The 26,132-nt window shown below is 43.1% G+C and overlaps 1 protein-coding gene across 3 annotated transcripts in view; it reads right to left on the reverse strand.

Moving 5' to 3' along the window:
• Positions 1-7,288, reverse strand: part of ZFAND3 (zinc finger AN1-type containing 3) — a 136,978-nt gene extending 129,690 nt beyond the window's left edge. The window contains exon 1 of one of the 3 annotated variants that reach the window (XM_032684448.1): positions 7,206-7,288. Coding sequence is in view for 2 of the 3 variants with exons in the window: in XM_032684446.1 (XP_032540337.1) it covers positions 6,618-6,688 (71 nt within the window). In the remaining variant the exon portion in view is untranslated. Of the gene's footprint in view, positions 1-6,617; positions 6,776-7,205 lie in introns of those variants that run through there. The other 2 variants (XM_032684446.1, XM_032684447.1) reach the window with 2 other exon arrangements.
• Between the last annotated feature and the right edge of the window lie 18,844 nt (positions 7,289-26,132).

Raw genomic sequence — 26,132 nt, forward strand, 5'->3', positions numbered from 1 at the left:
ATTAAGGTAGATATTTCATAGTACTAACTGTGGAGTTATCATCAGCACTGCCTAAATCATAATACCTTTGACTAATCACAGTTTACAGAAGACATGAAGAAGGTACTGTCTCAGAGGAAGACAGAAAGAAACTTGGAAGGTGACCTAGACACAGTAACTTTGAACTCTTCCAAGCTTCAAAAAGCAGGACACAATCTACTTCTTATTTGTTCCACTTGTAAGAACATTGCTATGGTAATGAATTTCATTCTGACTGATAAGGAAGTGCTAGATACGTCAGTCTATAATTAGCACAACACCCATTTACAATGAGAAAATTTTTATGAAACTTTTTATACAAAAATTTTGAATAAATTCATGGTTTAAGCAAGAGGGGGTTTTCCTCAAATTCCAGCTGCACTGAATAAGTTAACAGACATTTTTAATCAAGGAGGCCTATTTTTGGATATTCTTAAATAAAACATCCTCATACATCACCCCTTTGAATTTATTCACTCCTCAGAATTATCGCACAGCAAGAATAAAGGAAAAAAAATTACTTTTTTCCCCCCATAAACAGAATGGTTAAATTATGGAACGTCTTGCTGCAGGACTTCAGAAGGCTCAAGAGTACATATGGATTCACCAATTCATTATGCAAATTTATTGAAAAATAGGTAAGACCTACTAAGCTATAAATCTATAAAACAGAGGACGACCTTATGTCCGACTGCCAGAAGCAAAGGAGGTATACCAAGATAAGCATCACTGCATGCTTGCTCTGTCCTTATGCTTATTCTCTCAGCATCACTTATCACCCAAATCAGAAACAGGGCTGGATGTATCTTTGGTCTGATCCAGAACAGCTGGTTTTCATTAAATAACAAAATCTCCTTTTTGTTTTGTCTATTCTATTAGTACTGCAAAAGAAAGCATTGTTTTCACATTCCTAGAAAAGAGTTTATTACAGTTAAAGTATTAAATCCAGTTCATCTGCTTTTACTTCGAGTGCCAATAACCCCCATTTCACAAGGTAAGCTTCTGCAGCAAACAGAAAACTTAGCAAAAATGAGGTACCTTGCAACTGTGGATGCAAGAGGCAATTGCTCACTGTACAAAAAAGAGTGAAAAAAATTTCTGTCTTTTGATTTCAGTTGAGATGCTCTTCTACTTATGTTATGACTGAGGGAAATCCCAATTTATTATTCCTTATTCTGCATATTCTTGTTCAAGCAGGGAACATGACAATGCTCAATTCCTCACCACCACTCTCTCCCCAGACAGAAGCTTCTCTATGTCTCATAATTCTCAATATCTTCTAAAATTAAGATCCAAGCAAATAATTTCAGTCCCCTTATCATCCTCTGCAGCACTTCATAGGAAAGCTTGTAAATAAATCAATTTCTCATCAGACTCTTTGTTTCTGTCAGTTAAATAATTTTTCACTTCTATTTGTGCAATGCACTAGTAGATGTATTATTACAGCAGTTAATGCTGGCTTTAACTATAAACTGCTTTAAGTTCTTTTACCCAAGGATTTGACAGAGTGTTAAATAAGTTCATGTATAACATCAAAAAAATACAACATTCAAGTATTTTTAGTCTTGACCTAAGAGTGAAATAGAGCACAAGGACCACAGCAGACAAATTCCAACCAACCACAGTTTCCTATGAGAGATGGCCTATAAACATTTGTAATTAATAAATGCAAACAAGCTTTTATCTCACTCACAAAAAATTGTTAGGTCTTGTATAAGGTAGAAATAACTACCCTTCCTAGAATACAAGCGTCATTAATTTATTGATTTAAATCAATTTATTATTTTAGATGGAACAACTGACATTTCTGATCATCAATAACTGCAGAGAAACCTTGTCCTCAGACAGCTCTACCCACACACAGCTATCCCAAAGCACCTTATGGGTTTCTCACTGCTCACTATTACTCAAAGACCTCAGTAATAAACTATAACCTATTTGGTAGCGCATATGTTGTCTCACATAAACTGACAAATTCATTGCTTATTCCAGCATCTGATCCAATGTGCCAGGCAGTCAAAGCCTGGCTAAGGAACTGCATGACACAAGCCCAGTGAAAACTAATTCTCAGAGGGAAAGATACATATTTTAATAGTTTACTCAAGTGTCATTTAGGAACATCTATGTGAGCTTGCAACAGTGGTAAAAGCAAAATTAGGTTTAGGAAGATATTATGCATTCACAATGAGATTAGTCAGTATTTATTAAAAGGACCGTCACTGAGAGTTCACATGGAATGAACAGATCTACTCACCAAAAATAAGGAAAGAAAAGACTAGTCAGAGAAGAGGCTTCTAAATGGCATATATATAATCACTGTTTGTTTAGAAGCTAAAAGCAAGCTTTGGTGATATACAGTCACAAACTAATCATGCTTATGTCAAAAATGATTCACTGTTTGATCAAATGCTTAATTTTAGCAAACAAAATTGAGAAAAGAGCCAGATTGGCATGGCAAGGGCCTGATGATACACAAGTAACTGGAAAATCCAGATTCAGAAATGAACTCTGAATTGGGCCTGCACAGAATGCTTGGGGCACAATGTCTCATCACACATATGATGAATGCAATGTCAGAGAAAGGCGGAACAAGTGGTAATCCTGCAAAACCCCTGCTGGCCATGTCGTCAAATATTGCCATCAGTTTTAGCTGACTAAAGTACCTTATAGTTGCCAGAACTAAGATGAGATGAAACTAATCATACTGTGTTTTCAATCAACTTCCTGCTGGCTGCCACCATTTCAAGAATGGAATTCATTTGTTTTATGTCCATTAACATATTTCCTTCTTTTCTGGTTCTAAGGCACTGAATGCAATGGTATAGTATCAGTCTGGACAATAAGAAAGATAAGCAGCAGTCACTACAATACAAGCAGAACTGTAAAAGTATTACCCTCTCCGAAATACTCCTTTCACAGAATACGCTTCTACCAGACAAGGAATATTTTCGCTTTTATGAATATAACTATTTAACAGTAACAGCCCCAGCCCTCCAATGAGCTACACACAAGTGAAATTTTCACAGAGTCCTTTAAAAGCCAAAGGGAAATTGCCAACATGTAGGTCATTAAAGAATCATGCCTCATCTCTAATATGTAATATAATATGTACAGCAATATTTTAATGTATTTATAAAATCTTCAACTCCAAGTTAATATACACCATAAAGGCAAACAGGTTTCTGAAATCCAGTGGTCTAAGAAAAAACACAACATTACATGACTGTATGATTCTATGATTCTCTGGTCTGTTAATCGGGAAAATAAGAATTTTTTGCAGATCATAAAAACGAGAATTTAAGCACAGCATAAACTCTAGATGAAGTAACTTAAAAGTTTGCATACTACATCCTTTCCAATATTTTTATACTAAGATTATTCCAATAAAAAGCGAGATAGTTACAACTGACTGAAGTTTAAGATATAAAAACAGGGAGAAATTGGAGCAAAATATTTCCGAACAGTAAGTTGTGTGAATTTTTCATAAATAACATGAATACTGATGCGGTTTCCCAGTTGAGATTATCTGGGTAACTGAAATTATTTTATAAAGTATAAAGATTATCTCAGTACTCTATCTGAACTTTACTTGAGCAGAAATTACAGACTGGACAGTCTAAAATGAAGGGCAAGTCTGCTGGTCTAAGGATGGATTTCATGATCTTCAACAAAAGGTAAGCAAACGTTAGCTGTTGACCTTAAGCAGATGTTTCAGAAGTCCTTAGCAGCCTCACTCAAATCTCTTCTTTCAGCTGTTCATTTTTCAGTCTCTTAGATCTTGAAACATCAAGAGTTTAGTAGTTTTCCAGTCTCTAGAGATTCTTGAAACCTACAGGATCTGAATTTCTAATATAAATCCAAGTCTTTCAAAAGAAGAAACCCCTCCAACTTCAATGCAACAGTACATACTAGTCTGCTCCTGTAATCTCTTTGCATGCCACCACTATCGACACGCGTCTCAGGAGCTACTTCTATCCCTGTTCACCAATAGGCAAGCTTTAGCACAAAACCCCACACTTCACTTTCATTTTAATGCTTCTTGCAGTATTTTCCTAATGTTTCCTATCTTTGTGGCTTACTGAAGAAAGCATGCATCTTACTACAAACAGTCCTGGCTAAGCATCACATAAAATCAACTTTTAAAAAAAGGCATCGTCTTTTATGCTTGATAAAATCTAGTCCTTATTGTTTCACTCACAGACACAGAGTTGTTCTGCTGCCTGCAATGGCTTGGGCTCACTCAAGAAGAACCATGAAAAGATTCTCAACCACTGGACTGATGGGGACCAGGAAATATAAAGAAATACTACTCCTCTACATTACTTTATTTACAAATTTAATGGAAACTACTACATTAAATTACAAGTTTCAGAACTTTTCATAGCTTTAAATGTCCTGGCCCTGTTGTTCCAAAACATGAGTTGACAGACATAAAGATGACATGAAAGTCACAAATAAGATGCTGTCTTAAGACACGTTGCTGGTAATAACCCTAGCTGACTAGAGCAGAATTTCAACTTCAGATGAATATCAGTCTTTTTGTTATCATGACTTACTTTCTCCAGAAAGGTGGTATGAAACTGTAACCTCCTAAGAACTCCTGACAATGCAACTTCACGAGAAGGGCATGTCTGCACTGATTTACCAGAGGATCTATTCAAGCACTAGCAAGGCCTAGGTAAATAAGGTCATGTAGACAGTTGAGTTTCTTCAGGACTGAGAAGTACAACCAACTCTGGAAACTGACAGCACAGTTTGGGGGGTTGTTTGTTTTTTTTAAAGTGGAAAAACAGATATGTAGTTTGCCACTGTGTATTGAAATGTACCTGGCAGATACTTAAAGAGACTGAAAAACAGATTATTCATTGTATCAGTGGAAAAAGTGAGGGTTTTTCCACAGTGCTATCTTTCAAAATCATAATTCAAATGAACAACACTGCCTGGATGACATTCTGAACGGGGGGGAAAAAGGGGAGGGCAAAAAAAATCCATTTGGACATCTCCTTGAGGGAAACATGTTTACAAAAGAAAAAAAATAAATCAGCTTTGAAAGCAATGGGTTTTCTTGAGAGTCTCCTGTCACCATTAAGCAGATCCTTGAACACAAAGCACCAGATTTTTTTCTCATTATCACAACACGTTGAACTAGCCAAGAAGTTCAGCCCAAAGGAAAAGTTCACTTTCAACTTTCTACAACTCTCCCATCAATATCATGTTGCAAAAGTCAGTACACTAAATTAGAGATAGCAGAAACTGCTTTCCACTACATTACAGTAAATATCAGGCCCAAATATGGAGGCCTAACAAAACAAAAATAAACAAAATAGTTTACCGTATATTTATAATCTATCTTGCAAGATCACTCCCAACAGGGCCATGGCATTTGTTGCAGTTCAGGCTTCTGTCATAACTCAAAAATGGGATTTCATTTAAAATCTTGCCACTTCAATAAACCAACCAAATGTACAGTGACATCACTAAATCACTCTTATTGTACCTCTTTTCTCTCAGCCTCCACTTCCCCAGAGTACCTTAAACTGCACAACATAAATCCCAAGAAGGTACAATCATAGACAAGCGTAAATCTCAGGTGGGCCCTCAAAAGTCTATTTAGTCACGTATTCTTTGAATTTTCCATAAATAAGAACATTAGGGACTAATGTTTGTGCGATAGACACTAAAGATACATTATGATCATATCTGCCAGTATACCATCTGCCATGACATATCTGATTCAAAAAAAGAAACCAAACCACTAATGGAAACATCTTCAACAGACACGACCCTAGAGGTGGTAGTTTAGCAAGGAACAGGTTTACTCCTTTTTTTCACCTTAGGCAAAAAGGAATGACCCCTACTTCCTTCTTCCTAAAAGGGGATCAGCCAACATCTAACAAGGACCTTATCTATAATGAACCTCCTCTCCTTCATAACGTGGAGAAAGAAGTATGCTTTTATCCTTAGCCTTTTCCCTTTATTAGCTACGCTGCCCTGAGCGAATTGCAGGGAGAGCTGCCCGTCCCCAGGCGCAGGGCAGGGATGTGTCAGGGACACCCGGCAGAGCAGCCAGGGGCCCGCATTACTCATCTGCGCCTGTGAGGAGCCGCAGGCAGGCCCCGGAGCGCAGCCTGCAGACCCAGAGGAGGGGCGGCCGCTCCAGGAAACCTGCGTGCCTGGGGGAGCGCCCGGGCCTCCCCCGCCGGGCTGCCGGGAAGGCCGCGGTGCCCGGGTGGCGGGGGGGCCGCGGGAGGCCCGGGCACCCCCCCGCCCCCGGGGACAGCGCAGCCACCGCCCCCCGGGGCACCCGCTGCCTCCGGGACCAGAGCCGCCACCCCGGCCCGGGCCCCCCGGGACGCAGTAGCCACAGGCAGGGGGGGCAGACACCCCTGCTCTGGGGGGGGGGACAAGCCCTGCGGCCCGCCCGGCACGGGCGTGCGGCCGCCCCCGCCCCGGGGCGATCTGTGCCCTCGGCCCCCGCCACAGGCCCGAGTGCGGGGCTACGACCGGCCGAGGCCCCCCTCCCGCCTCGCCCTCCGCCCGGCCGCCCGCCCCCCTCCGTCCGTCCCTGCCCGCCCAGCCCAGCCCCGGGCCCGGCTCACCCCCAGAAGCCGCAGGGGCAGCGCGGGGGCAGGCTGGGCGCCTTGCTGCGCTCGCTGCCGGCGTCTCCCATGGCGGGACCGGGGCGCGGGGCGGCGGCGGGCGGGGGGCGCGCGGCTCCCGGCCGGGATTCCAGGCCGGTCAGCTGGAGCCGGGCGGCACCACTGGGGAGGCGGCGGAGGGGAGGGCGCGGGGGGGCCCGGCCGCGCCCTGCCGGCGGGGCGCGCCGCGGAGCGGGGACGCGGCGGCACGGGAACGCGGAGCTCCGTGCGGCGGCGCCGCCCGCCTGCCGGTGCCAGTGACCGCCCCGGTGCCGCAGCGGGGCGCGCCCGCCGTCCCCGGAGAGCCGCTCGGCCCCTGGCGCAACAATGCGTGTCCCCCTCCGGCACCTTGGCTCCCCCCGTCCTGAGCGCGATGGTTTCGTCAAGCCACCGAATCAGCTGGGAGCGGCATGTACCATAGCACACCCCGGGGGGAGTGGGGTTGGATCGAGTGCGGGAACTAGGTGAGAAGCGAGTTTGGAGGGCGCTCATAGGCTCGGGAATAGGATTATCTGTGAGGAGGCTCAGGCGGAGCTGAGGTCCGCGGACCTGGAGCCGCCGCCTTGTTTTGCCTCTACCCACACGTTGGGCGTACAGTGGTACAGCCAGGGACGACCGGCGGGGTGCGGGTACCGGTGTTCGCCGCGCATGCGCAGAGGGGCTCCGACGCGGAAGTCGGTGGGAGCGGGTCCCTGGGGGGCCGGGCCGGCACCTGCCGGGGCTCCCGTCACCGGGAGCTGCTTCGCGCACGGGGATACTGAACGTGTTTCACTGGTCCTGGTCGCTGCCAGCCCAGTGTGCCGGGGTGGGCGGGCTGTGCGCTCTCGGGGTCTTTCCCCGGCAGCCGGGCGGCTCTGAGGGGCTCCGGTGCTGTGCGGGGCGTGGACCGGGACTTGTTCCCCCGGGGCTCCGTTTGGAGGGAGGCCTGGAGGCCCCGAGGGCGACGTTGGGCCTTCTCTTTTCCTGCTTACTCTGTAGATGCGCGTCCCTGCGTTCCCTCAATCCGAAATAAAGCCGTGTAGGTGTGTGACGTGCCCGGGGCTTCCCTCGCCCGTGGCAAACACCACTTGCTGCTCGAGGACGCTGAGCTGAGGGCTGGCTGAAGCCGGGAGAAGGCAGGCCGCTCCGGCTGGCGTGTGTTGGCCCCATTCTGGGGTCTTGAGGAGGTAAGGTATGGGGAGGGGGGGGAGAGCACAGCGGGCTCAATGACTACTGGCTGCCGCCCTTTGACGGACAGGAAAGGAAAGGGGAATTTCCAGCATCTGGACTTGAGGGCTGAGTAATGGGAATTGTACTTCTGGTACTGGTTAGCCAGTGGTATTGAGCAAACTACAGTCCTGCATTCACTGTGCCTTGGTTTTGTCTCGGAAGAGGACATATTGTTGACCCCCCTGCTAGAGTTTGCTTTCTGATCTGAGTGGAAAATGTTGTATAGAAAAATACTGGTGTGGCAATAAAGAAGGTGGAATATTGATGTATTCCTGACATGCCGTTACCTCTTTTATACTTTGATTTCTGCTTTGCACATAAAACCAAGGTTATTAAACACTGAAAATAATGAACATCTGTAGCAAAGTCCAGAGCATGTGGATTTTTGTGAACAACTAATTAATTCTGCCAAAGATATTTTGATTTTAATATTAACGTTCTTAAAGAATTTACTATCAAATTAATTCCTGACAGAAGAAAAGTAATAACAAAATACATATACACACACACTTTAAACTTTTTAATGAAAATTTGGGATTTATTTGAAATCATGTGGACAGACTTCCTCTGAAGAGGCTAATTCATGCCAGTTTGCTAATGATCTTAGTTTTATTAAAAACGTAGAGTCTGGGGTTGCCTGGCTCCTGGTTGATGCCTTAAGTGGGCTCCATTAATGCTTCAGTAGCTCAACCAGTCACTGCTGTTCTTCAGCAGCCACTTTGGATGCCGTAAGGTCACGGAGTGTGAGACTGGAAATGGAACATTATCTGGTCTAACTGCGCGCCCTCTCTAAAGTGTCTGTTGCTCCAGACCACCCTGTGCACCGAAGCACAAGGGCTTCCTTTTGGCACAGCTCTCTGAGGAAAATGCTGAGCTGCTGAGGCAGCAGAGAAGTGAGTACTTGAAAAAAATAGCCCTGGCCTCGTTAACTCAGCCCTTTAAGCCAGTAAGTCAATTGGAAATTGAAATGGTCCCATTCCTGCTGGCTACCTGTGCTACTGCCAGAGGCTGTAAATTACCCTCAGGTAAGGAGTACATACTGGCTTTTTAAAGATGATTTAGTATGTCTGTATTTGCTATTAAAGTAAGCTCACACTGAGTTAACTTTCAAGGATTGGAAATGTCATGGAGAAGCATTCTCTCTGCTCAATACTCGTGTCATTGCAAATAAACCTTTCATGATTTTGTAAAGGTATGTTGGGATGATGTCAAAATTCTAGTTTTCCAAGCAGTTCAGATTTTTAAAAACCCTACAGGGGTGTGGTAATTCACTCCAAAGTTAAACACAAGAAAAGCGTGAGTTTAGGTATAATATTACTACAAAAAGCAAACACAAACTAAGCATGATGACAGTGAAGATCCATGAACAACTCTAACTCTGCCTACTACTAATGCCCTAAGGAGAAATAATCTTGAGGTCACACACACATGGTGGACTTGAGGATTATAGTGCAGTTGAATACTATGGGACAGAGAGCAGGAAAGTGTGTGTGCTTTGTAATGATGGATTTGGTCTTTTTTTTCTTTTTAAGTATGACTTCTGCAACACTGGTTTTATATATTTGTGGTACTTTCTACATTTTTTAACACAAAATTTAAATTATTGAGGCATCAGTTCAGCATTGTTTCCTGAAAATTTAGTGTGTTAATCTGTACCTGCTTTTCTAAACCCTGTAATGTTTTGATATGTGTCATGTGTCTTCTAATCATATCCATCCACTTGCAACCACCAGAAAGTGTATTTTTGTGTTGCAATGTGGCAGCAAGGGGAAGTACCGCTGTGCAATGCTTCTTCAGAGGCTGAAAGGGAGAAAACTGGTTCAGCTGATCTAAAATTAACACAGTCATGAACAGGGCATTGCAGCCTCCATTCAGTGTGTGGGCTCTTCTTCCAACAGACCTTCTCTTGATCCAGGCCTCTGGCCCCCTGAGGAATTTCAGTGCTAACTGACATTTTCTTTTTCTTTTTGCACCCTGAGTCCAAGCCTGGATGCTTTCTCAACTAACATATAAACATCCACAGACAAATAGATAAACAGCACTTAGGAAACGTATGCGGGGATATGCAGCACAGTAGTTGGACGAGGCTGGGAATATTCATCTGCAGAAAGTCATCATATGGTCCAGATACAGCAAAGCATGTCCAACCTTATGGGAAGGAAATACCCATTGTAAACACACATTAGGTGGGGGGAAAAAACCCCTTTAGTGATGGGAAGGTAACTTGGAGAAGAGTGATGCCAGGAATAGTGAGTTTAAGTACATAACAACAGGAACAGCTCAGGTCGTTTTAGTTCTGAATATCTGAATGCATGAAAGAGATGGGGAAGGTGCTAATTCTTCTTAATGAGACTCTAGTGGCCCTACAGCTCTTCTGCAGGCATCTTTTTGCAGGCAATTCAGAGAATGCAGAGAAAAGCACCCAAAATACAGGCTGCAGACACTGAAATAATTGAAAAATCTAATGTTTACTGTTTGGCAATTTGGGCACAGATACCCATACATTGTTAATCAAAATTATCAACAAAAATAGAAGATATTTGCAAACAGGACACACAGAATTTAGTAAAAAATATAAAAGAGATGTCTCTAATGGAAGAAGTGCTTGGGACATGCAATGTCCTCGCAGTAAAGTCTGGTTTTAACCTCTCACTGAGATACTTCTGTCTCATTCTCAGCGGGACCCCATTTTAGGATTAGATGAGGTAATAGACCTCACAGGATCGGAAAGCAAAACTCCACACAATTAAAATACCATTGTTTCTCAAGTGCTCCCTTTTATTTTTATATATATGCTTGAAAATGTTGTACCTGTATGTATTCAGAATGTGTGGGGGTGGTTTATTTTAGTATAAACATGATTGCCCGACTGAAGTACATGTGGACAACCATCAAGTGGAGCAGGTGGAGAATGTCACCAGTATTGTACGTCTTCTTTCTCATCTCGAGATCTAAATTACCATAAAATGATAAAAGTGACACATGTGATGCCAATCTGCTAGAGAGACTCTTGAACTGATTGAAATAATCACCACTTTTTATTCCTCTCCAGTAGGCAGATATTCTTAGTGAAATCTTTTCTTTTGGAAGTTCATTCTTGTTAAAACCTGAATTGAGGCTGAAAAATAAAATGAGCATGTGGGAAAGGGCAGCGGAGAGGACATATCTGAGCTGTAGCCATAGCATAACAATTACAGTGATTCACTAGAGCCCGGGGCATGGGCTACAGACCATGAAGGCATTAACCTGCAGCAAGTCAGCAACACAGATGTGACCCCAGAAAGGGTGACTGAACCATGCCCAAAGACTGACTGAATCAGGACCAAGGCTGCCGGGCTTTCAAATGCCTCCTCTTCACTGCATAGCTCATCTCATTTTCTCCATTTGGAAGGCATGTCTTGGTTTTTGTATGCACCTGGCATAGCAGGGTGTGATCCAGCTGAATGTCTCAACATTTGTGTATTTAGTTTAAGTTAGGTGTCAGTGCAAGCAGTCTGAAGAGAGAAGTGCCCGCACCTTAGCCTCTGGCTTGGGCCTCAATGAATCCAACTCAGCTTTCTTTGCTGCTTGGAGGAAGTCTCCAGATTAAAGAGGGCAAGCTGAGCTCATCTTGACTCTCAACATTGCTTGTGTTGACAAAGCAAAAAAAAAAAAAAACCAGCCGTCAATTAACAATTTATGTCATGCAAATTAGAAGGTTTTCGTAGCTGTGTCTTTTTGAAACATAAAACTTAAATTTGAAAACTAAAGGGCAAGTTTCAATAGTTGCAGCACAGAATTTGGAGTAGGGACCTGGACGTTCTTTTAGTTATTTTAAGTCTCTCTGTGCCTCAGTTTTGTTCTCTCAAATGGAAACAATCTCATGGGCACTCTGGTAAAGGGGAATCTTTATTGGATGGCATTTTTAGAAATGAGAAATTGCTGTTGTTATTATTACTGTGACTAAGAAAGTGCCATTTCTTTGCAATTAATGGCTGGATGGAGGGTCCAAGGTGAAAGAGAAAACTCTTAACACAACCAGTTGCAATTCACATTAATATAACTAACCCAGAGGCAATAATACTTTTATTTATTTCACACATGTATTACTTCGCCCTCGTGCCCCTTGTGTAATCCAGGGCACTTTGAGAAAAGCACAAATGCAAAAATTGGAGTGCAATTAAACAAACATTCTAGGCTAGTCTAAAAATGCCAGATAAAATACTTAAAATAAAAAATCATAACATCAGACATGATTTAATAAAAGGAGAGAGGATGCCTAGAAAACAAAAGTGGGCAGTGACTCCACACAGTGAGGTGACAGTGACTAGTACTAAAATCACTCACAGGGAAATAAACCTACGGATGTTAAAAGATGTGTAGACGTGGCACTTTAGGGAGATGATTTAGTAGCAGACTTGGCAGTGCTGGGTTGATCATTGGACATGATGATCTTAAAGGTCTTTTCCAACCTAAATGATGCTATGATTCTATGTTCTGTATAAGTTGAAACTTTCATTATTATTAGAAACCATGAGATTTATGACTGTGTAATGATGATCAAATTGTGCTAGGCATTTCCTGATGCTGGATAGCAGACTCAGCAAAGACCATTCTTAGCCTTTGAATGCTCTATTTAGCAAATGATCTCCATCCCCTTTTTTTTTAAAAAAAAAAGGTAAGCATTGTTACAGCAATTTTACCAGGAGAAAAGCAGCTTTGGAAAGTGAAACAAGCTGCCTAGGGTCACACAAGAAGGCACCTGCAGATCTAGTAATAGCATTCACATTGCTCAACTCCTAATATAGCAACCAATGCAGAGTCTGTGCCCTCTTGCAGAGCTCGTGCCTTGGGTGTTCCTTTAGCAGCTCCCAGGATCTGCTTCCTCTGCCGTAGTGTCCAGGTTTGCTAAACAATGAAGTCTCAAATAATTTTTGCTGCAGCGACTTGGTTTATAAATTACATGGATAAAAAGAAATAAAGGACTATACATGTCCTTCCCTTTGAAAAAGGAGCTTAGGCCAAAAGAATATGGTTAAATGGAAAGGTAGAAGATTAGTGATGCTTACATATTTTTCTGTTTTCTTTACCTCACTTCTCTTCAGCATTTTCATAATGCCTTGCACAAAAGGACCTTGCCTACACGTAGGTCTCCTGGGTCCTACTGCAGCACAGATAAACAAGCATTATAAAACTCCCTTCTTGTATAAATATGAAATAGTTCACTCTTCATTGAATTGGAAGGTGCCTGACCCTAGCAATCTGTTTAAATATAAGCTATTTCTGCTCTTTCCTTCACGGCTCTGAAGATGTCAGCCCCAGGGACTCAGCAGCTGAACGTATTTCCTGGCACCTCAATAAGGTTTATCAATTCTCTGACTTCTGACCTGGTGTTTCTGAGCATGGCTGAGATGAGCGGTAATTCCCCCATAAATGCTCCAGTGTCAGGGAGGCTTAATTGCTTGGCGGCATGAGAAAGTGTTTGGTAGTTCAATGACAAAAGGTCTTAGAGAATGTGAAATGGAAGCCAACAGTTCTCCTTTGCTGCCCTGCCTCTCCCCTCCATAATGTATCTGACATTTGGCTTTTTCAGGGCTGTGGCGCCAACGTTAGGAGAGCAAACCCTGATCTTGCTGTTTACGGTATCCATGTGATCACAGGAAGATCAGAAGTTAGAAGTCATAAGTGCAGCTCGGGTAATTTTGTAAACAGCGGTAGCACCAATTTCTTTTACAGCAAGTGAAAAAAAAAAAGACATTGCCGCTGGAAATGAAGAGCATACAGAGCAGCTGTTTCAAATTTGTCTGACGCTGTTATAAAACAAGTTTAAAGTGTTAACAGTTGTACCCATGGCACAGTTTCTCCTGCTGTGTGCACACTGACAGCTTTCCTTTATGCTGTACAACTGAGCTACCACATTTGTGCTCAGTTCCCTTGCCTTTCCTCTGACAAGCATTTCCACAGCTGTTGGCTGCAAATGGCTGGGCAGATTCTGAGTGGACTTGCAGGCTGGTGGGCAGGAATGCTGTGCAGCCAACCACAGCTGTCATGCCATGCAGCAGCATCTGCTGGGCTGACCAGTGCTGAGGTCATCCTCAAGCCTTCTGCCCCACCTTGTTAAACCTGTGCTACCTTCTGATCTCAGGCTGAGAGTCACACCTCCAGCTTTCCAGAGAGCCACAAGTGTTTCCCACTCTGCCTGTTGCATCAAGGTGATGGCAGAATACAAGCAGGAAAGGGTGGAGGAGGTAGTGGCTCTGAGCAGCTTAGTCCGTCCCCAGGCCAAGAGAGCAACCATTGGCCTTGGACAGATAATGGAGAGGAAGAGAAGGTGAGTTGGTGAGGGGCTGCTGGAGCGTCCTGTCCTGCCTCTTGCAGTGACACACCTGGGACGGTGTGCTCTGCTTTCCTCTCTCTGGGCTGAAAATGCTGAGATCTGAAGGAGTCTTTCACCCCAAGAGGAGAACTGCAACTCCAGTTTGGATGAGCTGGGGTACATACCAGAGAGTGAGGAAACAGTGCTCCTTGAAGGTGAGTAAGGACAATGCTGTGGCTTTGTATTGTCCTTAGAAGCACAGCAGGGGATATTTGTACCTCCCTCTGTCAAGCTGCAAAGCATTTCACTTTAACAGGCTGCTGCTGAAGCCAGGACTATTCCATTTTGTTTCAGTCGGGCAAGAAATTTGAAGAGAACCTAGACAGCAAAGCAACAGATAAAAAATCAGAGCGGCAAACTGTAAAAGAATAGTTTCTGGGGAACTGTGAGAGTTAGGACCCAGAATCCAGAAGTGAAGAAGCAGTTAGAGCGATGCTTCCGACAAGATACCAGCCACGGGGAGAAACCTTGGCCCAGCTGTGAGACAGAAATTGAGTATAGTTGAGACAGAAAGTGCAGAGCAGACTGGGTGAGTGAGAAGCTGCAGCACCTGATGTTCATGACCACAGTCCCCAGTGTGAGTAGCTGTGAATCCATACTTTGCTCCTGCAAACGTCGGTTGATACTACCAGCAGTACAGAAAGAAGGATGAGCTGTATGGTATGGGGCCACTGCTGGGGGGGGGGGGATGGGTAATATCTCCCCATAGCACAAGGAACAACCATCCTTTTCCTTCCCACAGCAGCAGGAATGGTAAGTCTTGTCTCAAAGTCTTTGGGACTCTCCATCCCAGATTACATAGCCTGTAACTCACACACACCAAGTACATAGGTGGTCCCAGAGTCGCACTCAGCTTTGAGAGGGAGGACTTCTTATGAGCAGGTGAGAGGGAAAGTTGCTGTCGGTGTTTATGTATGGGTGAGGAATGTAAAGATCCTGAACAAGGAGAGGAGATGGAAACAAACTCACTGCAGCTTCTTCACTCTATTCATCTCTCGCCTCTCCAGCTTCCCAAACCCATCTTTCAGCAGTGAGTCTGGCCTGTATGGGCTACTCATGCGTATTTGTAGGACAAATTGAGGATGTGAGTGAAGTAAGAGTCTGGTTAGAAGATCAGTGCAAATACCTAATACCTACACTCAGGTTTGCAGCTGTGTGCTGGCACAGAAATGAAACGGTGGATGATCATGTGTGTCTAAACCACCCCTATCCTTGTGGGAAAGAGGATAAGTCACTATTGGGGTTTGCATATGGGTTTCAGGAGGATTATTACATTTTACAGACAACTTTTCAACAGAACAGGTTATAGGGTACATCTTGAAGGCTGCTGACAGGAGGACGTGGCACATGGGGACAGGTCAATGGTCAACAGGCTGAAAATACTTCAGTGAAATACCACAGGCAGAAACCTTAGCAATGGAGAAAAGAGTAATAAGAGGATAGGAAAAGGGGAGTTATCAGCCAGCTCTTAGGAAGCAATACGTAAACTGGGAGACTTCTGAGCAGGGATCCTCAAGCCCTTACTGTCACAATTAGCCTCCTGAAGGTGGTTGGTGTTGCTGAGACTGTCACTTGTGTTGCCTGATGAGTTTACTCATTTCTTTATTAACCCCCCCCCAGCAGGGGTAATCATGAGAGGTTTAAGGAGACCAAGGGAAAAGCTGGCACAGTGGCTTTGTAATAACGCCTATTTTTGAAACAATGTGACAGTTCAACACCTTAAAATGGGATCTGGGACAAACTGCTTTGATTTCCTAGTCTGTTATTCATAGTCAAGGCTGGATTAAGACCATGTCAGCGTAGGCCTATTTCTAATCAGTTCTCTAGGGAAGAAAGCTTTCTGCTTTCCTGGTGTCAAAGAAAAGCCTGAAAAACTCAATTCAAAAATTTCTACCACCTTTTGAAGACAATTTATAGACAAGAGCTCTGTGGTGTGAGCTGCCTGTGCTTATTACCGAAGTACTGTTGTTACCTGCGATTAGTAGGCGGTGCTCTCCTTCAAGTGAGCTCGTTCACTTCTGGGGTCAGAAGGTGACACAAGTTCTTCAGCAGTATGATTGGGAGTAGGTGTCGATAGCCGTTACTCATTCTCAGTGGTGCCTCTTGTGTTTCTAGGATGGGCACATCACCTCCCTACTTCGGGAATACCACAGATGTGACCCTCACTTCTACTCCAGCACTTTCTGGCCATGCGTATTTACTGCAGAGAGGGAGATAGCTGCGCTCACACCCAGGGTCTTTCACCTGGCCCTTAGCTGCTCTGAAAAAAAGGGTTGCAGCAAACAGGCAAGGGACCCTGCACTGCTGAAACTGCAAGCTATCTCTTTTTAAAGAAAAACAGACTGCATTGCTTTGGTTCCAGAAGTTAAATGCCAAAATCAAAGTGCCTGGGAGCAGGTGGTTTATACATGCTGAGCTGCTGCTAGTATGCACATCTGGTGCTCTGAAGGCATTGCCACTCTGCTAGCAAAGCCCGCTGAATGCAACTCATTTTTACTGCAGCACACTGCATCTGCACAACATCTGCGAGCAGATCCAGGAGAGTTCTCCAGCAAGGAGTTCAAAGCCTTGCTAGTCTGCACACATGTGTGGACAGCCAGCAAAAGCACTCACTGCACTGTGGCTGGACCAATGTGTCAAAGGGGTAACCAATGTCCTCAAGATGGACAACTTGGGGTGACCTCTGTAATGGGGGGATGTAATACTGTATACAGCTTTTGAGGGCAGAGTAAGATGTTACCCTCCTTTTTATACTTACAAAAGAGTTTGATGTTTTAATAAAAGCTTTGGATACAACTTCCTTATTTTTGCTTCTTTCTGCAGCATGTATATACAGATGGCATAACCAAGAATGAAACAGAGAAGCACATCTGGTGTAAACGACCTGTGACACCAAGCGGTGTTTCACTGCCTGGTCTGCTCCTGTGGTGACAGAGAGTGACAAGGCAGTGAGTAGGGACTTTTGCCTGTTTGAAGGGAATTCATCACCAGCATCACCCACTATCAGGCACTGCACAGAATGTACTTGGTTGCTGCAGTGGGAGGTTGTACTGTCACAAGTGTTATAGCTTGGGTTTTCATTTAATGGCCTTTTAAATTATGGACCATTCAAGTTTCTGCTGCTGCTGTTTGCCCTGTTCCCTCTATACTCACCCTATATACTATGTACGTCCCCCTGCTCCTCTCTCCCTGTCCCTCTCCTCCTCCTGGTACTCAGGCATATGAACAAAGCCAGTAGACTGTCTTTGCACCTTGTTCCCCCTGAGTTTGTTTTAATCTCTCGCTAAAAGGTCAGAATGGCTTCCTTAGCCAGGCTGAGGTGACAAGTACTATCAAAACAGTGAAAGGGCATGTTATTTCTTTGTGTAGAGAAAGAAAGAAAACCCTGTTATAAGTCCTACAGTACATGTGGCCACAAGTTAGTATTTCTGCTTACTAGGCATGCCTATATTTAATTGCTTAGCCTGTTTAAAAATATTAGTAGCCCAGTTACCAGTAGCAGCCACACCTATGCTATTGTCATGGTTTCAAGTGGTTTCATTAAACAAACCTCGGAAAAAATGGTAAGGGGAGTAGAGTAGCTTGAAATGTTAAGGCAATCAGATGTAGGGCCCATTACCATGGCTGGTCTGCTGCTTCTCCAGCCTAGGGAAGCCTTGCAAGGGTGACATTTTCCTGTGGATCCCTGAACAAGAGAGTGGATAACTTTCCTTGGGCTTTTGATAAAAAAACATCTACTTCTTCAGAGAGGAAATTTCAGTGCCTGTTGACTGATCATCGTATGAATTAATAGGGAGAGCTAGCTAGCAGCTGTTGGACATTTATCCTACTTACATATATTAGAGCTTCCATCAAGTTTCTCCTCTGTTTAAAAAAAAAAAAAAAAAAAAAGGTAACCACCCGAGGAATAACTGGGGTGAACATCCAGGTAATGTTGAAGAAGATGGTGACAAAATTATCTCTTCTCCAGCTTCCTGCATTATTCCCAAATAGCAGGCTATGAACAAGTAACCTCTGGGGACTAGTATTCCTGTTACTGTTTTCATTCAGTATAGCCTTGGGGCTTGTAAGGGCCTTTATGGGACAATGTTACACCACTAGTATTGGCACATCTGTCTGACAGTGCATTGACCTGCTAAAAGAAATTTACTCATGGAAGCCATGGCTCTCCATTTCCTCTTTCATGCTAAAAAATGCATTGATAGCTATATACATAGCTACAGATCCAGCCCTTCTGCTGCATTTATTCTGAGCTCATTCCCCAGGAGCTCTTTAAAACACAATTATCTCCAGCTCCACTTAATCACACAATCTGTCCCAAGGTCTATTCCTGCTTTTTTTTGGTCCTCCTATTGCCAAGGGCTCTCCCAAGGACTCTGTACTCTCTCTTCTTTGATCCTGTATCAACACTTGTCCGTGTGCCTAGCCAGTCACCTCGCCATGGAACAGCCCCATGGCAGCTCTTGCTGTTGCAGTACATTGCCTTGGAAAGCAGAGAGTGAGATGGTCTAATTGTATTTAACCTGCCCCAACGCAAGACATACATCTGCACAAGCCTTTCATTTGCCATCCTCCCATGTCTGTTTTCATGCAGGTGCCAGTGTGTCCAGCCAAACCACGTTCCTTCCCCTTCTCTCACCAGTGAGTACCCAGGACTGAGCACTCAGCCCAGCAAGCAGCCCATTCAAGTAGTGCCTTTTCAGGCTGTTGAAGAGAGCTGAGCAATGAAGAAATGGAGCATGTTGTGATATTTGGGGTTTCAGCTTTGCTAGAAACAAGCAGGTGGCTTCTAGTAAGCTGGAGGAAAAGGAGAGGCGATAGAGAGTCTGGAAAATACAGGCTTGGAGATGCGGTGGCATTGAAGGACTACTAAAATTAAACTCTGCTGTCTAGGTTTCAGCTGTGTCCAGTTTGGGTTCAGCTTACACTGAAACCTAGGCTCTAATTTATACCCCTGCAAAAAGGTCTACGGCTAGCTTTTTTCCTGGAGGATGAAAATACGGTTTGAAGTAAAATGCATGAAAATTGCAGTCATAGGTGAGGCGGTACAGAAATGGATGAGAGACAAACTATGGGTAGTTAGCTGTGCCTTAATCCATAATTACGTACTGCAGAATCTCTTACATCCATGTTTGTCTCGTAGTCTATTTCTGGAGACAGGCTGTTAGACACTGGTTAAGCAGGTGGTTTGCCGATGACTCCCACATTATATATTGATCTGTTCTGGGCTCCCTGTTCCTGGCTGGTAACTTTATCAAGGCAGAACTGCTTTTGTAGTTCATATTTTGACAGTTCCTAGCAGTACTGGACACCTGAATGAAACACATAAAATCCTCTAGAGGTAAAAAACCACTAAAAGCCCCAGGCTAAAGTACCTACTCATTAAGCTTCCTCTCCCCCCTCTTGCTTTCCCATGCCCTGCCAATCCCACATAAAACCTAACAAAAAGCTGTGATCATCCATTCTCCTCCCTGCAAGGTGGTAACGCTGCTTCTCAGTCCCGCACCAAACTCCCTGCCTGAGTGGCAGCATCTCTCAGGAAGGCACACCCCATTACACATGTCGGTCCTATAAAATACCTGTCAGTTTTCTTTGTCCCCTTTGCTGTTCATGACCCATCCTAAACTTATTTAAACTGCTTCTTGATGACTATTTGCCCTGGCTTTGGATATGAAAGGTGGCATACACCTTTTTTTTTTTATACTGCTTCTTTCCTGGCTCATGCAGGCTAATGCATAAGCCAAGGGAAGCTCTGCTCTGCACTGTGCCTCATATTTTATGCTGTGTCTTTGTGGTGCTTAGGAGTTCGGTACAATGCATCTCTTCATCATTTTCCCATCCAAATGCTGAAAGGAACTACCACTAATACTTCATATTTTGAATCTTTTTAACCCAAAGAAGTACCTTCTTCATTGGATAGCACTGACAGTACTCTCATATTTTCTTAAAGTGACAGAACTGGGCCTTAAAATCTGAAAACAGAAATATGAAAATCTGAAAACAGATTTTCATATTAGTTATCTGATTTACCCAGCTGTATTCACCTAACACCAAACAACTGTAGGACAGCCCAAGGGCACCATTTTAGCATTTTGGTTTCCTGAGTCAGATGCTCTGCCTGTAGGTGTAAAGAAGTCATGCTGCAAATTTGTGGATTAGGTGCAAAGGCGTAAATTGTTTCCTAGCTAGACAGAGCTCAGTCAGAGATATATCCCTCCTCACACCTTCAACAGTCACTCAAAAAAAGGATTGTAATGGACTTCCTAGGAGGCAGAAGGTGGGAATGACCTTGGGGAATGGTGGAGTTCACATGTGGGATGATAAGAATAGTTTAAATTCCCAGACAATTTTTCTTCCACTGCCTGAGTTTGGTTATAAACTTTCTCTTTCAGAGAAGAGCTCCTTTTGCCTTTTTTTGTGCATACTTTTTGCCCAGTCGTACCCTTTCCTTCCAGTAGCTTATTTTACATGTTGCCTGGCAGCAAAATGTCTGAGAATGGTTTGAAAATCATGGAGAAACAAAAATGCCTTATTTCCAAGCTCAGATCTGCATAATATCTACAAGCTGCAGTTACTTATGCTGTCTGAATCAAAAGCATTTATTACCATCATTAAAAAAAATATTTCAGAAGTTTCAAATGGGAACTCCTAGCTTGTGAGCTTGAACTTGTGCTCACATATTTATTAAACACGTGATAAGCAACATAAGAATAAGAAAATAGCTGTAATCAGTTGAAGATGCATTTAACTTTGAAAGATATGGAACCAAAAAGTAAGTATATATTGGCTGTAATGTTCAGTAAGCATGTGCCCTATTTTCTACTGGAAAGTGTTACCTGTCTTGAACTTTGCAGCCACAGGTTAGAAGCAGCTTTCATCAGCTTATCCAGATAGCTAGGAAGTAGGTTTACTATTCCATTGAAACGAGGTAAAATCTCTTACCAGAGATAAGAGAGGTAAAATATCTTACTGTTCAACTGTATTCATAAATGTTCTAAACATTTCAGCATCTCCTTGTATTCTTGCTTCAGGTGGTCTGCAAAATGTTTCTAACTTGTTTCATTTATTGCTGAAAGACTGTTTTGCTCAGAAAACACAAGGTTTGGTTCTTCTCCTGCTTCCTTGGATTTAAAAGCATGAAATTTTACTGATGAATGGAAATGACACCTGCTTTAAAAGATACAGTTATTAATGTTATCTTAGCCTTAATAGAACACAGACAACCATTTTTAGAATTAGGACCAAAGTGAAAGACAAGTCATCCATGGGCCTCTTGGAGATTCAGGAAGCTTCATTGACTAAGAGATAGATGTAGAATCTGAGAACCCAAGTTCCTGGGTTTCTGCTATTAGTGCTATTATGAATTAATTTCCACAGATCGTTTGATCTTTGCGTGTTGTAGTTTGCAATACCTATAATGCTTTTGGTATCACGGAGGCATAATTCATTAGTAGTTGTAGAATGCTTTGAAACTGCTACGTAGAAGGTACTGCATGAAAGCTCAAAATGACACAGGGCAAGTCTGACTTCAGACTTTCTGTTGCTTTTCTGGATGACTTATTTTAATTACTCTAGGTTACGCAGCTGTAAACATGCAATTGTTGCACATTGAAGAAAGGTTTTTGTTCCTGGGTTACCATCCAGGTGTGTGGCTGTAAGTTGAGCAACGCTGTCTCTGACGATCCTCCCCTGGTTTCTCCCTTGCAATTGATTCCAGCAGTGATGAATTTGCCTCTTGAAATTAATAATGTCAAGTTTGTCGATATTTTAAAAGCCAAACCTAATTTTGTTCTCTTGAGCCTTTCCTTTGGCTTGTGAAAGCAGAAGCTTTAAACTCTATTATTTGGGAAGTCTGCTGGGATGCCTTGGTGTGGCAGGTGCTATATAAGTTTAGTGCTGCACCGCTATTAAAGTCCATTAAGAAGGATCTTTCTGGAGCTGTCAGCACACTGCAAATTAAAACCAGAAAAATAAAGGTACACTCAATAAATGCTGCTGTAATGGTTCAGATAGCTGCAGAGAGAGGACTCATCTTTGGCTTATGATCAGTTTACTTCTGGGTTCAATGTAAAGGTTGTTTGGCTTCCTGTATAAGCTCTGAAAAAAAAAAATAAAATCAATGTGGAGAAGCTTGGATGAGAGCCAGAAGAAATATTGTACTGAATCCAGAATATAGAAATCCTTCACAATTTCTATATTTTGCTCCATGCAGATTCTTTATATTCTAGCAAGAACCAAGTTTTCCTATCATTACTCCAGTACCACTGCAGGGTTGTATAGGATGTGAACAAATTGTCAAATTTTATTTGGTCATTTAAAAACGTATCAAAACCCCCTACCAAAATACTGTTAAAAAGGCCAGGTGGGTAAAAGGTCAGAGGAGGAAACATCAAACACCTGCAAAAGGGCTGGAAACAAAACACAGGATTAAGCGTTCGGTTTTTAAATTGGTAAAGACTGCTAGCAAGACCCCTCCTTAATCCCTGCTGTGGCTACTATTTAACAGTTTGGAAAAGGGAGGGTAAGGTGAGGCGTTAGAGGTGGATCAGACGCTGCCACAGTCTCCTCACATGTAGAGAAGATGAAGCAATGACAGAGGCATCCTGTGTGCGCAGGCGGTGGAGGACCCCTTCCCACGCTGACAGGCATAGGACAGTGCCTCCTGAAGGGGTGATGGAGAGCACCCAGGCACTTGCAGGATTTTGCTTGAACTGTAATGCTTCAGGAAGGGAACTGGGGTACCACAGGGGAGAGTGCATCAGATTCTCCTGCACAAGGCATAATGGGCTGCTCAAATGGGCTAATAATGCAAGTCTACCCAGAGCGTGATACAAACCAACCTGCAATTACGGTAATGCCCTTGGGTTGAGTCGATGGCACAATCCTCTTGTCCTGCTCTGGTTTCCTGTTTGGTCAGGATGCTGAATAAGGCTCTCATATACAAGTAGCAGAAATTGCTAAATTACATGAATATGGTGTTTCTGGAAACACTGAAAGTTATACCTCAGAGAGGAGGTCCCTGACTGGGATGTGAAATGTGTGGGTAGTAGAAAGAAGGAAAAATAGATGTTCGTATTCATGCTTCCAGAATACAAGGATAAGGAGACATTCAATGGAAATAAAAGGCAGCAAATATAAAATTGTTAAAAGGAAATGCATTTTATACAAGGCCTAATTAGCTCATTCCCATAAGATAACATTAAGCCTGAGAGATTAGCAGGATTTTAAAAAAAAGGATTAGTCATTTATACGGATAATGTAATTGGAGGTGTTCTTGTTTAATAGAATACATATTTTCTTTTATTATGGAAGGATATAAGCCCTTTTGCTTCAGGGCCTAGGCTAGTTGCTAACTGATAAGAATTAAAAAGAAAATTCCCCTTTTGGCAAGTCCTTCCCAACTTGTCTTCTGCTGGGTTCCCTGTACTTAATCTGAATTGTTTCAACAAGCATTATCACAGCAGGATTATTAAACTATATGGTCCATTTGTTTGGTACAGTACGGCAATTCTATTTCTTTATAATCAGATATCTTGCTATGACAGATCACAAAAATATCTGTGGTCTGAAACAAAATCCTTATCTTCCACTTACTCCAGAAGGGGTTGACCTTGAGTGGCCACCTATTAAGTGCCACCAAATCAGTACTAACAAATCTCACTTACCTGTCATTACAGTACTGCCTTCCAATTCTCATTCAAGGCTTATACAAGATCAGGTAGAGAGGTGGAAAAACACCAAAGATCCCACAACCTTCACCAAATGGGTTGTCAAGCATTGGAACAGGCTGCCCAGGAAAGATGGCCTTATCTAACCTGGCTAAAATTCAATTCTCTTTCATTTTGGTTACTGAAACACCCTTCTCTTTGGTCTTGCCAAGTGTAATATTAGTCTGTTCACATCCCTACAAAATACTGCTATAAGGATTATCCTCTTAATCCATCAGTTTGAGGATTTTACACATTTTTTGCTCCTCTCTACTACATTCGTCTTCTTTACTCCGTCAAACACAAGTTATTTATCTTTCCTGTCAAGCCCCTTCCCACCCTGACAAAGGGCTCTCCTTTGCTATGACAGTGTCATCTCCTTCTCATCATTCTGTCAGTCTCTACTTCTCACTTGTTAACATTTTTATAGAAACAACTTCTGTGCTTTTTTCCTTGCTGTAACTGGGAGGAATATTGGTAAAGAGCAGCAAAATACCCTCACTACCTTTCCAAATCTCTGTCGAAAACCCTCCTTTACTCTGCTGCGTGTGGAAAGCTTGCCAGCACAGTTTGGCCACTCTCCATCGTACTGACAAAGAGGAGTCAACTCACACTACCCACTGCCCTGTCTGCCCAGATGCACCTGCTGCCCTTTACATACATCTGGAAGGTAGGAATGGTCTTTTAGTTCTGCTAAGTGTCTTTACAACAGCTTCTCCATCATTGACTGGGACTTCTAAGGGCCACTACAAAACAGACATTGATATTCCTCATTCCTGTTCCATCAAGGTTCACCAGACAGTTTAGCGGAGTCCTGATGTTTTTGTCCTAGTGAAACACCCAAATTAGCAACTACTTTCTGTAGGATCTAGAAGTGTATGGTCATCAGGGTCCCCAGCTGAGGTCTCTTCTGAAGATGCAGATTCTGAAAAGTGGGCTCCAGAGAAGAAGTGTTCATTTTAGCTCTGTTCTTGGCAACGTTGCTTTTCCCTCATCAGACAGTAACTCCTGCAAATCCTCCAGTTTGAGTGTGTCTTTTGCGTACCATATGCTGCCATTATTTATAAAGCACTCCTGTTGAATGTGTCTAAAGTCAGTCCTGCAAGACAGTTTCAATCAAATTGTATTCAATTTATTGCAGCTGAATAGCCCTGAAACGTAAATAAAATTAAATTAATGGTGTGGTATTTGTATCCTGTTACAAATGTAACAAGCTTGAGCTAATGCTGTCTGTAAAATCAGATGAAGACTATAGAGTAAAAATCAACCCCTAGAAAACAGTGCAAAATTTGATATCTGGCTTGCAAGAGCAACCGGGGGTACATGCAATCCAGAGGGTATTTTTAATCATGTTTGTTCATACTGCTTCTCTGCTTCATTCCAATAAAAGACAAGAAATACTTGGTCTCCTATAGTGCTTGTGTTTGGTTTGCTTTGACAAACATGCAGAATACTCTGTATCTGTTCCTAACTCACTGTTTTGGGACTTGCAGTGATACTGTTACTAATAATTATCTTACATTTATAGGACACCTTTAATCCCAAAGCACACTATAAATTAGAGTTTAGGCCCAAAGTGCTTACATAGCACTGTCAAAATATGTGTGTTTTCTTCCAGTTATTCAGTGAGACTCCAGATTTGATCCTAGAAATTGTAAATATTGATATATACGTGGCAGAATATCTTATCCGTTGAATAGCTCCCCAGCAAATTTACTCCCCAGAAGGTCTAGGATTCCTGTCAATTAGATATTTGGATAATTCCTGGTGCAAACATTACCCCAAACCACTGGGGAAAACCCAGCTTTCACCAAAAGTGCCTCAAAAGGTATTGTAGGCATACTAACCAGGCACAGCCTCGGGATGTGAAGGTCTTATCTAAAGGGTTAGAGACAGGAAGATATGTGGAGTGCAGTAACTGGGAATAAGGAGTTGAATTGGCCCTGTTGGGACTCCAGCTCCTGGCTCCAGGGAGCCCAGTATTTCAAATCCTGCCATCTGTTCAGTGACAAGCTGCTCTGCTTTGAGCTGCCAGCCCAGGTAGCAGTTCTGAGCCTATCCAGTCTCACATACTCATTATGTTATTTTACAGGAGCATCAAGGGCTTTGTGATGTGTAGATAGAGGATTCAATAGACTCAGGCAAAGGGTGCAAAACTATCTGGGGCAGCATAGGTGGCAAGAAGGGGAAAGTGGGACTCAGCTG

Source organism: Chiroxiphia lanceolata, chromosome 3, assembly GCF_009829145.1.
Source record: "Chiroxiphia lanceolata isolate bChiLan1 chromosome 3, bChiLan1.pri, whole genome shotgun sequence".
In the NCBI taxonomy this organism is placed as follows: Eukaryota; Metazoa; Chordata; class Aves; order Passeriformes; family Pipridae; genus Chiroxiphia; species Chiroxiphia lanceolata.